General features: G+C 30.1%; 1 protein-coding gene across 1 annotated transcript; it reads left to right on the top strand.

The window, feature by feature from the left end:
* Positions 1-3,352: 3,352 nt before the first annotated feature.
* LOC149485311 (alkylglycerol monooxygenase-like) lies at positions 3,353-16,091 on the top strand. Its single transcript, XM_089700052.1, has 9 exons — positions 3,353-3,688; positions 4,677-4,804; positions 5,849-6,000; positions 6,991-7,094; positions 11,489-11,651; positions 12,775-12,926; positions 13,126-13,257; positions 13,532-13,651; positions 15,729-16,091. The coding sequence occupies exons 1-9, from the start codon at positions 3,554-3,556 to the stop codon at positions 15,987-15,989; spliced, it is 1,347 nt and encodes a 448-aa protein (XP_089556178.1). The 5' UTR covers positions 3,353-3,553; the 3' UTR covers positions 15,990-16,091.
* The last annotated feature ends 950 nt before the right edge of the window (positions 16,092-17,041 follow it).

Here is a 17,041-nt window from a genome sequence, read left to right as displayed (position 1 = left end):
TTTAAATATTGAATATGAAATACAACTAATAATCTAATAAAAAAAAAAATGTTGGCCGGAACCTAACAGTCTAGTAACACCTAGTAACTATAATATTGATTGTTATCGTATTGATATTAGGTAATGATGTGAATTATCTAAATAATAATTATTGAGATATCAGTTTTCTCAATGCAATCAAATTTCAAATTGTGATTCAAATGTTTATATAAACAACTAAACATGCAATGTCATTGTACCGTAATATAAAATTTTAGAGAAATACTAGCGGTCCGCCCCGGCTTCGCCCGTGGTACATATGAAAAATAGATGTTGGCCGATTCTCAGACTTACCCGATATGCACAGAAAATTTCATGAGAATCGGTCCACCCGTTTCGGAGGAGTATGCAGACTAACATTGTGACACGAGAATTTTATATATAAGAAGAAGATTATTTTAGACTAGAAAAGAATAACTCGAGAACTACGGTTAGATAAATTTATAGATATTCTTACATAAAATAAATAGATAAAGGAGATATTACATAAAACTCAATAAGTAAATATGCATGAAAAAACATTTAATTACCTAATAAAATTAATAAAAAATATATTTTTCGTGGTTTAGCCATAATGGTAACTTAATGAATATGATATTACAAAATACTTAACATTGTTTAAGGCAGATAAAAGCGGTGTGTTACGTAATTTTATTATGTTATATAGGTTTTTTTTTTAATTATTACAATATAAAATAGATATCTATAACTGAAGAAAGATATTCAAATGCTTATTGTTTTCAATGTTTTTTTTTAAAGAATTCAAAAAGATTTGACCACGACGATTCCACTCACTTCAAACCCCGCCGTGGTTTGATGTGAGACTGTCGCCATTCCGAGGAGACGCTTAGGCTCACGGCCACCGCCAATCCCTACTTAACAATCGAAGTTTTTCTATTCTGGAGAAAGATATTTTCAAAATCACTTCAGTAGTTATTTGTATTTATCCAATACATAAATACTTTTTTTTATTATTATATAAATTTATCCAATACATCATAATTAAGAGTGTAGATATAATAGAGTAATACGAAAATCCATTTTTTAGAATATAGATTAAGATCTGTATTCTAAAAAATGGATTTTCGTATTACTCTATTATATCTACACTCTTAAGTGAAGAAACGAAAATTGCTTATTAATTAAATAATTATATAGAATGAAGTCACACAAATTTTAAATCAATTAAGGAGTAATTATTAACAATACGTTTGCTGAGATTAAAATGCCTATAGGCACAAGTCTTCGTATATTATAATGAGTTCAATTGCTCAACTAGATTCCCTTCACAGAGCTTGTCTTAATTAACATAACGATCCTCCAGAGCCGAGTAAATGGAACATTCTGGATATACGTGACACATTAGATTTGTATCAGCGTTTTCCATGAATCGGGAGTCATTAATTTTGAACAGAAAAGGAAGATTCGTTCCTCCGTCCTTAATATAAAAATGTATAAATGCGTTCCACAAGAATTCTGATAGGTACGTTTTAATATGAGTAAGGCCACAAAGACACAACATTATAAAAACAACTATTCATCCACAAAAATATGAAATCAAAAGTTACGTCTAACAATATCGTATATATTCGAGTAGGTGAGCAAATATAGACGCCTTATTTCCTCCAGCTCATAGTTCAATAGAACGGAAATCCGAGCTAAGATAGAGCTTACTATAAATCTTCGGTATCCAGAATACCTTGGTCTCCAAGACAAAGCGAAATATTATAATAAAAATACGCGAAAATGTATTGAGATGCCTACCTTTTTCAGTTATTTATGCTCCCTTTTCTCGGTTTATGTATTCTAACAGCGAGTTTTTATCTAATTTAGCATGTTGCTTTACGAATTGTAAGTTCGTATCGGGGAGGCTCTGAACATAAAAAGTCAATAGGTAGTTATTGTATAAAAAACAGGTTAGTACGAAATTTTTTCTCACACTGTTCTTTTCAGTTGTCACTAAAATTCCTCCTTAAAACTTATTAACCGATATATAAAATTCTGTTAAAAGCATCAAAATAATATCCCACTTGGTCAAAGTCTATTCTAAGAGTGTTCGCCGCTAACTATTAAGTTATCTTTTATATATAAAAATGAATCGCAAAATGTGTTGGTAAGCGCATAACTCGAGAACTGCTGAACCGATTTCGATAATTCTTTTTTTATTATATTCCTTGAAGTACGAGGATGGTTTTTATGTAGAGAAAACGTAAATATGTACCACGTTTCCACGGGCGAAGCCGGGGCGGACAGCTAGTATATCAATAAATATGTTAATATTAACATAATGACACTTGTATAAAATCACTTAGATAAATACCTACTATGAACCTTCAATTAAGTTGTTAGGAAATATTATGTAAATCACTGTTTTGTTATATTTTTAATATATTTTTTGTATTTATTATGTGTTTTAAAAATATTATACTTGCCTTGCATGTGTGCAAATGAAATTTATTAGTAACGAAATAACTAACCAAAAAAATAGCATCGCTACTCAGATAAAATAAAACACAAATAAATATAAGAACGTAAAGTGAAAACATTAAAAGTAAAGCCAAAAAGATTTTTAATAAGCTTTTTTTTTGCCACTTATATTTTTTTATTATTATTTACATATAACTGACTTGTCTGAAGAATTAATAAATGGGGAGCGTGAGGTTTTTTACGTTACGGAATTTCTGGAGTCGGTCCCCGCGCTCGAGGCCCGCGATAGAAGCTATGCAATAGCTTAAAAATATTCGTTAATGTTGTAAAAGAATTTTTAAGATTTAGGTTAAATCTCTGTAGAAGCAAAAATATCTACCTAAATGATGCACCTGCACTTTCTCACTCTCACAAAGGACTGCAGGAATTTACTTTCATTACATTCATACGAAAAAGTCTTCACAGTGAGTAGTGACTGATTTGAAATTGTACCTTTTTGTTTTTTATTACACCCAGTGACCAGGGTTTATATGGAGCCAATATTAGCGAAGTTATTATAGGTGTTTATAGGTTGTGTGACTGAATGTGACTTTACATTTATGTAGTGTACTTAGATTAAATTAATAAAACAGACATCATATTGTTTGATGTGTAGCATCACATGTATCATTACTTTTTGTTACAATGAGAATACCATGTTTTTAACCTAGCTTATCAGCTCCAATATTGGCTGAATTCGTTGGCTAAAAAAATCATACGCGTTCGTTGCAAAAACTTAACTAACGGTAAACAGCACTTAGCCTAATTTCCTCGTCCGAGCACCGTCGGTAGGACATGCAATGTCAACAGCTAAATAATACGCTAAAAAAGGCGAATCGTCAGTACCAATTCGCGTTTCTAATATCGTATATGCGTGTAATTTTTCAGTGCGTGGTTCGCCCCGCCACTGTAATGCTGGCCACAGTTGCACAATCATAAGAAATATACAAGTCGCGTACAAATCAATCTGCCTAATTGCTTTAGCAATTGTGCCTTTATATAAATAGAATAAAATATTCTAAAATCCCATAAAAATTCGACATTCAAAATGAACCATAACAATGGTTCGGTTATATCGTCGACGAGTGACTTTATCGAAGGCTTCGGCCGGATGTTTTATGTGATAGACCCCAAGAAGACGCAGTTTGAAAGGATCGAGGAAGTGCCCAATTTTTATGTGCAGGTAGAAAAATATATAGTTTATCTATGCGAAGTGTGATATTGTATTTTATACATGTGTATTTTTATATTACATATGTATATTACATGTTTATTAACCTTATTCGTTACACTATTTAACTTTTTATCTATTGGCCGTAATATAAAATCTTATACATATTTATATATTTTAGATTTATATCTAATTTTTCGATAGAAACAAGTACCTTAGTTATTTGTTTTATTTATTGTAATGTTTATAAAATACTATACATATAATTCTTAACGCTGAGGATAACAAACAGAGCCTCTAGGTTATATTGTGTTTGCATAACTTTTATTATCAAAATAACTTTTATACTATTATAGTTATTTAAGAATACAACTGAAATATGACACAAGAGGCCTTTATTTAAACTATAATTATAAAATAGTATTAAAGTATTTTTAGATTATGGTTTGTACCTACTACAAGAATTATATAATAATTTAAACCGCATAATGTGTGTTGATTGATAGAATGATTATAAAAATACATAATTGTTTGCTTATTTTTAATAATTAAAAGCAACTTGTTGCTTCATATAATTATGACTATTAGTATAAATTAATGTCGATACGGATAATTACCGGAATTCGCAATATTTGCAAATCTATCCAGTATCCATATTGTAGCCTTTTAATGTATGGAATATGGATATGGAACCCTTTAATGTGTTTATGAATTTATTACGAGTTAAAAATACTAAGTTGAAATATTTTTTTATATACAAAATATTTTTATATTATGCCCAAAAATATAACTTGAGGATATTTTTAAGTTAATTTTGTCATTCTTTCTAGTATTTTAATTTCAAAGAGAAACTTTAAGAAATATAAACTAACTTCTAATGTCACAGATTTTCTAAATGTCAATCAGGAACTTTCAATTTTAACGATATATCTACGTAAAAAAAAACTTCTTAGAATTGATAAGGAATTGATCTTATGAATCATAAATATTATTTTTTCAGTCATGGCCCTACTTCTTTACCTTTATGATACTGGAACATATCATTCTGAAGCTTAAGGGTAAACGAGGCATAAGACTAAATGACGGCATAACAAGCATTTCAAATGGACTGTTTCTTGAAGGCGGCAGGTAAGTCAATCAACATATTATTATTATTAATTTTATATTTTTTTATAATAAATTATCCCGTCTTCCCCTTTGAAATTTTTTTTTAATCCATGAAGTCTTCTAAATAAGCTATATTCAGTCAATACATCGATTTCTGTATCAGTTTTTCACCTCCTCCTCCATATTTAATTTATGAACTATATTTAATATTACATAATATATAAAATGTATAAAGGCTTTGAATGTGAATGTGAATGTGAGGGTAAAATTTCAAGGTCTCGGCCACGTCTCGGCAATACCGTCACGTCATGGAATAAGGTGACGATTTTGGTCAAAATGGATATCTATCACTTCATTTATGACATGTGTGCTGCGCACACACGCTCTTTTTTACTCTGAAAAATGCATAAATATAATTATACAGTATTTACTCGATTTTCTCGTAACCAAGGCAATAGTAAAACTATTAAGTATAAAGTAGATAATTACTATAGTTACCAACTATTGTGCAATATTGTAATCATAGAGCAATCATTATCACATGCACTTGGGTAGAAAATATTATAAATAATGAAATGAAACAATTAATAAAGTCATTAACATATTATTGCATTTATTTTATCGTGTTATGTTATAAAAATAATTACTGACTATAGAGTCAATACAGCAAGCATAATATAGACACAGAATACTTAATAGTAGCTAATGCTAATATAGAAATACCTATCATATTATATTATTATAATTACAGACACGATTGAATTTTAAATCGGAAATTATTAAACGTACGAATTTTAACACAGAACTAATTCATTTTAGTTGACACTAGTTATACACTACCTACTGTTTTTTGAAAAAAAAAAACATCTCTCATAATATATAATTCTTATATACAGCATATTTTTATTGAGCAGGCACGAATATAAATCTATCTAAAATTTAGATTCTAACATTTTTTTATTGTAGTTTCAACGCTAGAATATTGGAAAAACTTTCAAGAAAATAGTAATAAACTGTATAACGGCTGTATGAAGGTGTTAAGATTTCTTAATAATCTTGTTCTAGATTGATATGGCGTGGCGCAGAATTCTATGCATACAACTGGATATATAATAACTGGAAAATGGTGGATTTGCCATGGGATTCCACTACCACTTGGGTTCTAGCAGCTCTGGGGATGGACTTCTGCTACTATTGGATGCACAGAGCTTGTCATGGTTAGTTTAAATCATTGTTAATAATAGGGTTTTAAAGTTATTATTCGTCGTAATCCCTTTGACATAGTGGTAAAAGCTTATGGTTCTTGGATGGATTCTCAATTATGTTAGCTTTAAAGGGTGCAATAGCCTGAAGATATCATACCGTGCAGTATATAGCTCTATGAAATATATTTTGCATACGTCTTTCTCATACAGTATGTTTCAAACATCTATAGATAGAATATTCGAATAAAATCCTGTGTTATCAAAGAAAAACGAAACAATTTTACAAAGCCATATTTTCGCAGAAGATCATGATTGCAAATTTAAAAAAAAACTCAGTTTTTATTAAAATATTATGAAATATCCAGTACGGCGAAAAATGTTCAATTCCGAATACATAGAAAAATGTTTAGTATTTGGAATACATATGAATAGGCTTTTTAAATCAAAATTCAGATGTTTATTTAGAATATTGCCACCGATTTAAAATTGCTGTCGACCCAAAACGAATACATTTGTATTGAAACCTCTATTAAAATATTTTCAGTAATGGCTTTGTAATGTCAATGGTTTCAATCCCATATAAGAAACATAACTATCTAAAGACACATGAAAGAGACTTTTCACTTTTCATGATAGTTCTTTGGTCGGTTTTCTATTTAAAACATTTAAAATTAGTTGTGTTATTCTCAATTATTAATAAATCATTATAAAAATAACTAAAGTATAAGGTATTCACATTGAGTAATACACATTTGAATTTTCCAAAAAGATGTAAATATTTAGATAAAAGATAAGATATCTTTTTCAGGATGCACACTTGCTATTCTTGCTACACGTTAGTCATAATATAAAATATGTATAATCCATTTCATTTTATACAGATTTGTCTGCCTTAAAAATTACTTCACTTTCCAAAGATACATTAGATTAGATTATAATATTATTATTGGCTAATATTCTATACTGTTGTTTGCCATAAACTTAAAAATGTTAATTTTGCAGAGAGTCACGTTCTCTGGGCTCAACATCAGGTTCATCACACGTCAGAAGATTTCAACATGGGAGTCGGTATCAGGCAATCATTTGTGCAAGGATGGTGTGGATTTGTGAGTTTTCATTATAAGTTTTTTTAATAGAAGAATAGACATTTATTTTTTTAGAACAGAACCATTTATTTATAGAATAGGCTTACAATGACGTTATGTGTTTACGTTAAGGTCTAATTAATTTGGGATATTATGTACTTACTACTAATCAAGTTTGTATATTATTCTATGTTACGTATAAATATCATAAATATTTAACAGTACCATATAAAAAGATATATCGTAAATAATACATTGGAAACGGAAGAACTCTTCGGTCCACCGATTGCAAATACAATTTAAGTTCAATTCGCCATCCACGAATTCTTTGGTGTATTATTGAACTGTTCTGTGCTTGGATTTTCAGCTCAAACTATTGGAACGGTATATATCTTTTTTAGATGAAATATAAATTATAAAGTAACTCGTAATTCGTAAAAAACATGTATTTAGATGTCTTTGTTGAAATTTGCTTATTCTGTATATAGCTGCATAGAGGTCTTTACAAAATTATTATTAATATTAAAACCGTACAAATTGACAAACGCACCGGTCATTTTCAGGAACACGATTTTGCTATAAGTTTATAGAAATATAAGTATTAAGTAGCTTTATCATTTAGCTGTCGAATGAAGGAAATAAAATGATTACTGTGCTCATATTACTTTGTTCGTAAACAACTTTCTGTCCCCAACTATTCAATAATTTTTCTGTTAGTTTCGACGTCCTTCACACTCTGGACAGCTAATGTTCTCTTAATGGGATATTTCGCTTTTGCTAACTAGTTTTACACAATATGTTACGAGGTGCAAAACTTATCTTATATACTTAATCCGTTTATTATTATTATTGTGAATTTCTTCTGCTCACAAAGGTTTTTTTTTAATTGGGATAAAAGTTACTGAGGATTTGCCCTTGCGCTTTAAATCTTAAGATTTTAAATTATATTTAATTTATTAATTTTTTCACTATTATATGGCATCAAGCTTCTTAAATATTAATTCTACCTTCAAAACATTTTTATAAAGAGAAAATAAACACATAATGTAACATTATTAAATGCTTTATAAAAACTAGCAATTTAATTTAAATACTAAATGTACGTTTATTCAAAAACTCCTTAATTAGCTATAATGTAACATCATTAATTCTTACAAATTTAATCAGCTTCGATTATGTATTTACATCGGCTCATTTACTATCATTATAACTTAGGGTAACCGCTTTATGTAAAATTTATTTATTTATATGTTACTCTTTAATAAAACTATAGATGGATAACTTATTATTAATGTATAAAAAGCAAAATACAGTATAGTTTATTAGGCGGCCTTATCACTTAGAAGTGATCGCTTCCAGACGACCGGGGCAAAACCAAGCTTACTAAAAATTACATTGGTATGCAGAAAAAAGGCATAGGACAAAAGAAAATATAATAAAATCTATTTATCCTCTAAATGATTAATTTAAATTCATTTTAATAACTAAATGACCTGATTGAAATTTGTATATCCCTTACAATAGATTAACCTAAATACACTTTGCTAAGACTGTTTTGTGGAAACGTTGTTGATACTTTTGTTGATTTTATAGAACAAATAATATACACTATAATTTATATGTTTATATAGGATTCAAAATTAAATAATCACTGGCGATCTATCGTGCAGATGTTATTCTTAATGACTCACATGGAATTGAATTGATAATGATATTTATCTAGCTAATCCATACTATTAATATTATAAATGCGAAAGTAACTCTGTCTGTCTGTCTGTTACTCAATCACGCCTAAACTACTGAACGAATTTTAATGAAATTTGGTATGGAGATATTTTGATACCCGAGAAAGGACATAGGCTACTTTTTATCCCGGGAAAATGACGCAATCCCGTAAATCCCACGGGAACGGGAACTATGCGGGTTTTTCTTTGACTGCGCGGGCGAAGCCGCGGGCGGAAACCTAATATTATCATAAAATAATACAATAGATAAGACAATCTATGACCCGCCTCAACACAAAATATACCAGCTGTCAATGTGACTCACGTCATTGTCATTTTACGAATTCATGTCTATTTAAAAGAGAATACATAAACTTGGTCTACTTTATTTTAAACTGGCTGCCCTGGTAGACGTAGTTCTGTTCTATGTGGCTCTATTGCCCCTTTTTTGTGTTTTCTCTCCATTAGAACTTTCCTTGTGTCTTGCCAAAAACGTTAAAAAAATATCCTCTCGAGCCGTTCTCGAGTAACATGACGATTTCCTCCTCCTTCAGAATTAAAGCAGTGGTGATGATATAACATGCGCAGATGAATTGAAAACTTTTTTCATGCACCCTCGCCTGATTGAAAGGGTCGATTTGAAGTCCGATCCTGCACTGAGCCACCACTGTCACCGCAAATTAATATATTATATTAAAAGAAATAGTGTTCTATATATATTAATTACTGTACTGTTTAATTGTGTTGTAACCCTACTAATGGTCGTTCAACGCTCTTTAGCCCGTGTATCGATATAATCACGCAATAAACGGCACGCGATGACGTACATCTGCAATGCATGCACGTTTCAATCAATAATTGCAGAAGAGACTTAATTATCCGGTCTCGTTAACTTGGTAAAGTCGGATGAAAAATCAGTTACTGTTTATACAGGAAATAGAGCTGTATATGGAATGATATTGGGAATGCTAATAAGGGAATACTAATAAGAAGGATTGTATTCTCCATACATGCCTTGTAATAAATAATATAATTAGATATGGTCAACCCGAGGGTAATATTACATTATGAGTTTAATACAGGTTTTACGAAATTCAATAAGATAGTAACGCAGGTACTGTTAAAATAACTCCATTACAATTTGTGTCGCTGGAATAAAACATGAAACATGAAAATATCCGACATTTAAATAAAGTAAACCTCTTTATGTCATCAACTTTCAATCAGAAATATTTACACTCTACTTTTACCTAATCTTTTATCAATCTCGCTGTCTCGAATTTTTCGTAAAAAGGTGTCTAAGATACTCCTACTAGACTATTATATATGATACTTTTTCTATTCTTTATAAATTTAAATTTATACTTCTACTAGCTTTTTTTTATTTATCTGGCTATCTGACCTTTTAAAGAGGGCTAATATTCAGTTGGCAATTATGATTAACAGTATTTTAACTATTTGATTGTAGAATTAAAGTAGAGTCATTTGCTTTTGCTTTTAACCAATACCTACTTATTAAAGCATATCATATCACCTATTTATACATTATGATTAAGGACGAGATCAATCTTTTGTAGCCTACAACGAAATTTCATCTTTTTCGAGTAACCTGTAAACGTTTTTTAAAATAAACATTAAAAGTATTATAGCATCTACAAACTGGCATTATACTGATAGTTCAATGTAGAAAATTCCTTACCGGTTGGATGAGTTTTAAATGAAGTTTTGTATTAACATAATAATTATATTAATATTCACGAAATAGAGAAATAATAACGCTTTTACTATACATATGAGCTAGCAATATTAAGTTATTAATTTGTATTGATTATCCAAATATTATCGCTAACTTTACCTTGAATTTGCTATATCCTGATCTATCAGAATAAGCTGAAATTAAAAGTATGATGATGGTATTTAAAACTGATCTGACTTTGAATTATGGTCAATTATAAATTAGAGTAATATGAGAGAAATCCGTGCTTCTTATATCATTATAACAGTAGATGGGATGAGGTATTATTACCTACCTATCAATCACTAATTAACATTTTTACGGATAACATTATTAGATAAAGATTTAATAGCACCAATCAACTCAATTGGTTTCTAATTGCTCGACTACAAAGCATATTAAAGGTTAATAATTTTACCGGAATGCACGTATATTATAGTCAGCTGCTTATAATCATTCTTTATTTACTTACAATATTATGTTTCCGAAGTATGAAGTATGATAATATGTGAAGTATAAATAATAATAACCCAATGAATCTAAAACAAACGTTTGGAATATTTACACAGACAATTTAACCACGCAACCGGTTAGAGTTTCTTTACGAACATAAAATATTACAACCTTTTAAACGTTATTATTATACATTTTAAATGTTATTCGAGTAATGTAGTAATTTATAATTCATATTTCGTATACCAGCTACTTTTGGTAATTCTACATTTAATATATTATACAAATATTATAAATCTGAAGAGTTTGTTTGTTTGCCCCGCTAATCGCAGCAACTACGGGCCCGATTTTAAAAATTATTTCAGTGATAGATAGCCCATTTATCCAGGAGGATGGAGTATCAAGCTAAGATTAATAGCAATGTGGGTAAAAGCGCGGGGCACAGCTAGTAAAAATATACAAGTTATGGACAAAACTAATAATTTCGTTAAAATTGTTTTCAGGCATTCTACCTCCCTCTTGCTCTGGCCATCCCACCAGCGCAGTTCATGGTTCACCATCAATTCAGTTATCTATACATGTTCTGGATTCATACTGAAATAGTGAACAAGCTTGGACCTCTAGAATACTTCATGAATACTCCCAGCCACCACAGAATCCACCATGGTAAGAAGACAATGTTTATTATGAAATTAACTTCGTCCGCGGAAAGGAAATTCTCAAATTCCAATGGGAATGAGTCGTATCACCACTGCAAAAAGTAGTCTATTTATCTGCTCTCTAAAATCTAACCTAATATCTCCAGACACAAAATCGCTCCGATTGTTGTAAAGAGAGATAAACAAACACACTTTCGTATTGTAATATTATTGTGAGGATTACCTTTCAAAATTGTGTAAGATGCAAGAAAATTGTGTTAAACGTCCCTGTGAGTCCCATTAGGTACAGTCCTAAATAAATGTAATTATGATTGATCTGTTATGAGCACAGATTTATAGCCTGTATGATTTCCCCTAAGTCTTGTTAAATATCTATTTTTTCGTATATTTTTGTAGAGACAAATATGGGTATACTTTACTCAATTTTACTTCAGGGATTTTTAAAATGAGGAAGAAAATAAGAATGATCTCGCCATTTATCTGGCTACCGCATCGTAGCCGCTAACCATTTAGCAAATGTGGTCGCAATTTTGTGCCCTATCTTTTAGCATGTTGGTTAAAAATATTACGCTTATTTATAAAGTTTATAAGATATGTTGTCTCTTTAATAATATAACTTAATTGCTAAGATTTATCAATGTAATTATTATAATTATTACATAATCATATTTTGAATGATATTTTTTATAGTTTGAAGCAAAAAATTAGGTATATAGGTTTACGCATGAAAACACCGTATCTTTGATGAAAAACTTGTAGAGGTGGAGTCAAAAGTTAGTTGGAAGTTTGTTGTGTAATCATGATTAACTCAGTACCTAAATCTTAACTCAATTAAGAAGCAGGACTTTTAATTGCATGTATAATTATAATTTACACAAGTTATGCGTTTAAAATAAAACCGCACGTTTTTTAATAAGCTATCTCTTCAGATATTCTAGCAATAATAATCTTGAATAATATATAATTGTAGTCCATAGTTATGTTATTTTTCTTATATGAGTCTGAATTTAATTATTTCTTACTTGGACAACACTACCATTGACTTATGGTTCAATTGTTTTTTTAATCGTTTTTAATGCATCGATTGACCCTTATAAAACAAAGGAATTCAATATAATTCATGCTTTCAGGAAGTAATCCCTATTGCATAGACGTCAATTACGGAGGCGTGTTAATTATCTGGGATAAGCTCTTCGGCACGTTCAGAGCAGAGAAGGACACAGATCGTATCGTGTACGGTCTTATTTTCCAACAACCTTCATTCAATCCTCTCCATTTGCAGGTAAATAAAACGTTATTTTTATTTTGCAAAATTTGATAGCGCCCGTTGACAAAAATTGCAAATACGTAGATAATCAGATTAAACTTTCGTTAAAGGTGCTATTATTTATTTATATATGTGTCTATTAAAATAAATATAATATTTAGGAGTACAAAGTACAATTTCCTTTACATGTTCTAATTTTATATAATCTTTTCAGACTTACTACAACAAATATGTTGTTCAGAAATATAAGGATTACACAAAATGGGATCACAAGATACACGCTATATTTAATAGACCAAGTTGGAAACCTGAGAAATATGTTAAATTCCAGGATTTGCCTGAAGACGTAAGTATACCCATTACCCACGCAATACATTGTGCTTCTACATGAAAGGTAGGAAGATCAGACGAAGATCAAAGCGGTTTCTTAACAAACTCTTAAAAATCTTCATAAAATTTGACAAAGTTATATTGTTAAAGAAACCGGAACTGTATTAGCGTACAGCCGTACATGTCTTACATTACTGTTGATTATACTTTTAATGATAGGCAATGTATAATCTAATTACATAATTAATTTAATATAACATTTAAATGCATGTAACTTATATTTTTTGCAGCCCAAAATACATCTTGCCGTGAAATATGACGTTGTTCTTCCTAAGTGGTGCATCGTATACCTGCTGAGTCACTACACTTTAGTCCTTTATGGATTTTACCGCCTATTTTTGATGCATTTGGTGAGTTTATAATATCTTACTTTACTTATAAGACTACAAGATAATTGAGAAGTTTGTACCAAACGAAACACGAAGAAAATATCGACCCAAATTTTACCCCTGTCGAATATCTTAATCGGAGTGTAACACATCATACTAAAATATTCAAAACCAGAATCAAAGCTACTTCTTACATTCAACATAAGAGGATGAAAATACAAGATAAGAACGAAATATCAACATGACCTAAAGCTCTCGTTTTGTAGCAACATATGTATTATAAATAAATGATTAAACGAACAGTCTACAACACCAACATAATATAATAGTATGTAGTAGGTACTGGTACATCAAAGCAGTAGTTACTAATTTAAATCCTCTTAATGCGTAAACGTGAATGTTCTCTGAGAGGTTAAGTATTTAATTATTTATGACGGTTTTAGGTTCTTGTTTCTTTAGGGTGAAATATGTTCCAATAAAACTATTATTACATCACTAGTCGGTATCTGTTTTGTAATATCCTAGGGTAAATAATCATATTCTAATTATAAAAGGTTAGTTAGTCATTTTTCGTATGAGGTCAGTTTTTTGTTTACGGATGGGATTTAAAAGAAATACATAATTATTGTATTACTCACACAATTTGTTGTTTGTGTAAAATACAAATGAATTAGAGTGAGGTGATTAATAGTTTGTTTTTGGCATGTTTGGTTTTCTCATTAAAATTTATTTTAACTATAACTAAACGACCGAATTAAAAATAGAGTACACCCGTACATGCACATTTTTAAATAACATAAAACTATACAAATGATCTCATCATATAAAGTAGATAAACTGAATGTAATGTGAAAATATTTCTAGCAAATAACGAGAGTGAAAATACAGGCTCGAGGGAAAAAAAATATAATTTATTAAAGAGCAGTCACAATTCCCATAATAAAAGTAACAAAGAAAGCGTGGCTTTTAGAAATCTAGTTTTAATTCCGATTTTAAATCATAAAATGTACTAGAATATTATTATGTATCAGAAATATCTGGAAAAAACGTGGATTTTGTTTAATTTGACTAATCCGGTTTGAGCGGAAATATTAAAATTAGCTTAAGGCCGTTGATGTTTATGTTATGTTTTTTAAACTTTGGATGCTTCGAAATAATATATTGAAACCGCATACACCAATATACTAAATTTAACTTTGACACAAATATAATATCATGTGTAAAACACAACAAAAAAAAATATATGGCTAATCTTTTTCTCTCATACCTACTATGTTAACCAGCAAATTTTACTTTCAAGATATTTATCTTACCACTTACTTAGTTGTACTATTTAGTTTAGTTTATTTGTAACTATTTAGTTTTACTTACTTATAATTTCGCGGTATTCTAATGTGAAAGCAAAAAGCTTCGCTAATAGGTAGGTACAAATTTCTTCGACAAAATTTGTGAAATATTTTAAAAGTATGCACCAAATTACTCTTGAAGCTTTGGCACAAACTTTGATGGATGAATGTGGAAAGCTTAATCTCTAAAACGTTAACTCCTGGGAAGTTTTAAGTCATTTAATAACTTCTGAAATGGTTTTTAAATATTTATGCCATGTCGTAGAATTAGTTTTTTGGCAATGAATGGTGTCCAACTTATACAAAGTTGGGCACCAAGTATGACTAAATGTACAAAAACTTGTATCCTACGGATTGCATTATTAATGCGGTTACTTGTATCATAATAAAACATTTGTGATTAAATGACAGCCTTTACAAAGAAAAAACAACTTTTACATTCATAAGAGTCTCTGACAAAAATTAATAAAGTTCGTAAACTACTTCCCAATTCTATCTCTATATTTATCTGTAACTAGCGGTTTTACCCGCATTGTTCCGTTCCTGTTGGCCTTAGTGTGATGACTGATGATATATAGCCTACCTATATAGCCTTCCTCGATAAATGGGCTTCCTAACACCGAAATAATTTTTCAAATCCGACCACCAGTTCCTGAGATAAGCGCGTTCAAACAAACAAACAAACTTTTCAGCTTTATAATATTAGTATAATTGATAAACGTGATTAATTAATATTAACCATTTGTTCACAGAGTATGTCACCACTCGTAGTACTCGTCCTAGTGCTTTACATTCTCGCTTCTCTGACGGTATTCGGAATGATCCTGGACGCGTCTCCAAGGGCGCCCTTCCTGGAACTCATTCGATGCCTCACATTGATCGTGATCACTTCGTTTGTACCATCAATACGACTCAGCATGTTCTCAAAGATGTTCTACGTGTCATCCGCTTTGTTTTGGTTCTTGTTTGTGTATAAAACCACCGTTATAAGAGCTGAAAAGAAAGGGGACTGATTTAAGACAATATTTGTAAGCGTATGTTAAGACTATTAATAGTTAATACGTATGATATTGTTAACTCATTTTTAATTTCGAATAAATTATAAATATTTTTTACACGTGTTTTTTTTTAAACATAAGAATTTAGAATAAATTTTCTCCTTCTATTGTGCGGACGTAATTCTCGTATACTGTAAAACCTTTGTAACCACACACAAATCAGTTTTAGTAATAAATATTTGAGAACCATCAAATCAAAAAATTGTATCCTTGTTACCTCTGTTAGCTACCACAATCGAGAGTTTCGTATAGGAAATTATTGGGCGTCTCATTAAAATAAAGCTACTCACGGAAAATTAGCTTGATAGTAATCACTTGCAAAAATGGGCGATGGATCCTGAACTAATATGGGAAACCACCATCAAACGTCCTTATTTGCAGTTGGCATATGTATAACTGTAAAAATATTAAATTTATCTTAACAAAAAACATAATATTTTTTAAATTATAGAAACCAATTAAATGCTATATTAAGTGATTGTATATATACCTATCTATATAATAATATCATTATCTATGTGGAATTTATTTTTATCTACGAAAAATACTACGCAAATAAACGTTGCATTTCGGATACCATACTAAGAATGTGGTACAATACAAAATACATAATATGACTGTAACATTTACATAAATTATTATAAAAGGGCAAACGCTCGCAACAAGCTCGCAAGCATGCCGAGTAAAAACAATACGAAGAAATGTTCTTCTAGACACATAAAATGTTGAATATAAGGATATCTACCCACTGTTCTGTCATCATAAAATAAACGAAGGAAAACTCTACATAGTTGAAAAAACTATCACAATATTTTCAATTAAATTAAGCATCCTCATTTTAATTCCTGTCTTAATTCTTTTGTCAGTTCAAAATGCGTTTAACCCTCAATATCCAGTTAGAATCGCTCCTATAATATTTAATCTGTAAACGAACCCTTTGCAGTAATTTACTGCTACGGTTGTGAAAAGTTGTAGAACGTAAAAGTCGTAGTCGTTAGCAATTCGTG

Source organism: Colias philodice, chromosome 10 (genome assembly GCF_061535455.1).
Source record: "Colias philodice isolate Cphi_HAF_F1 chromosome 10, ilColPhil1 Martin Lab GWU primary, whole genome shotgun sequence".
Taxonomy (NCBI): Eukaryota; Metazoa; Arthropoda; class Insecta; order Lepidoptera; family Pieridae; genus Colias; species Colias philodice.
This window is presented reverse-complemented; position numbering and strand designations above follow the sequence as displayed.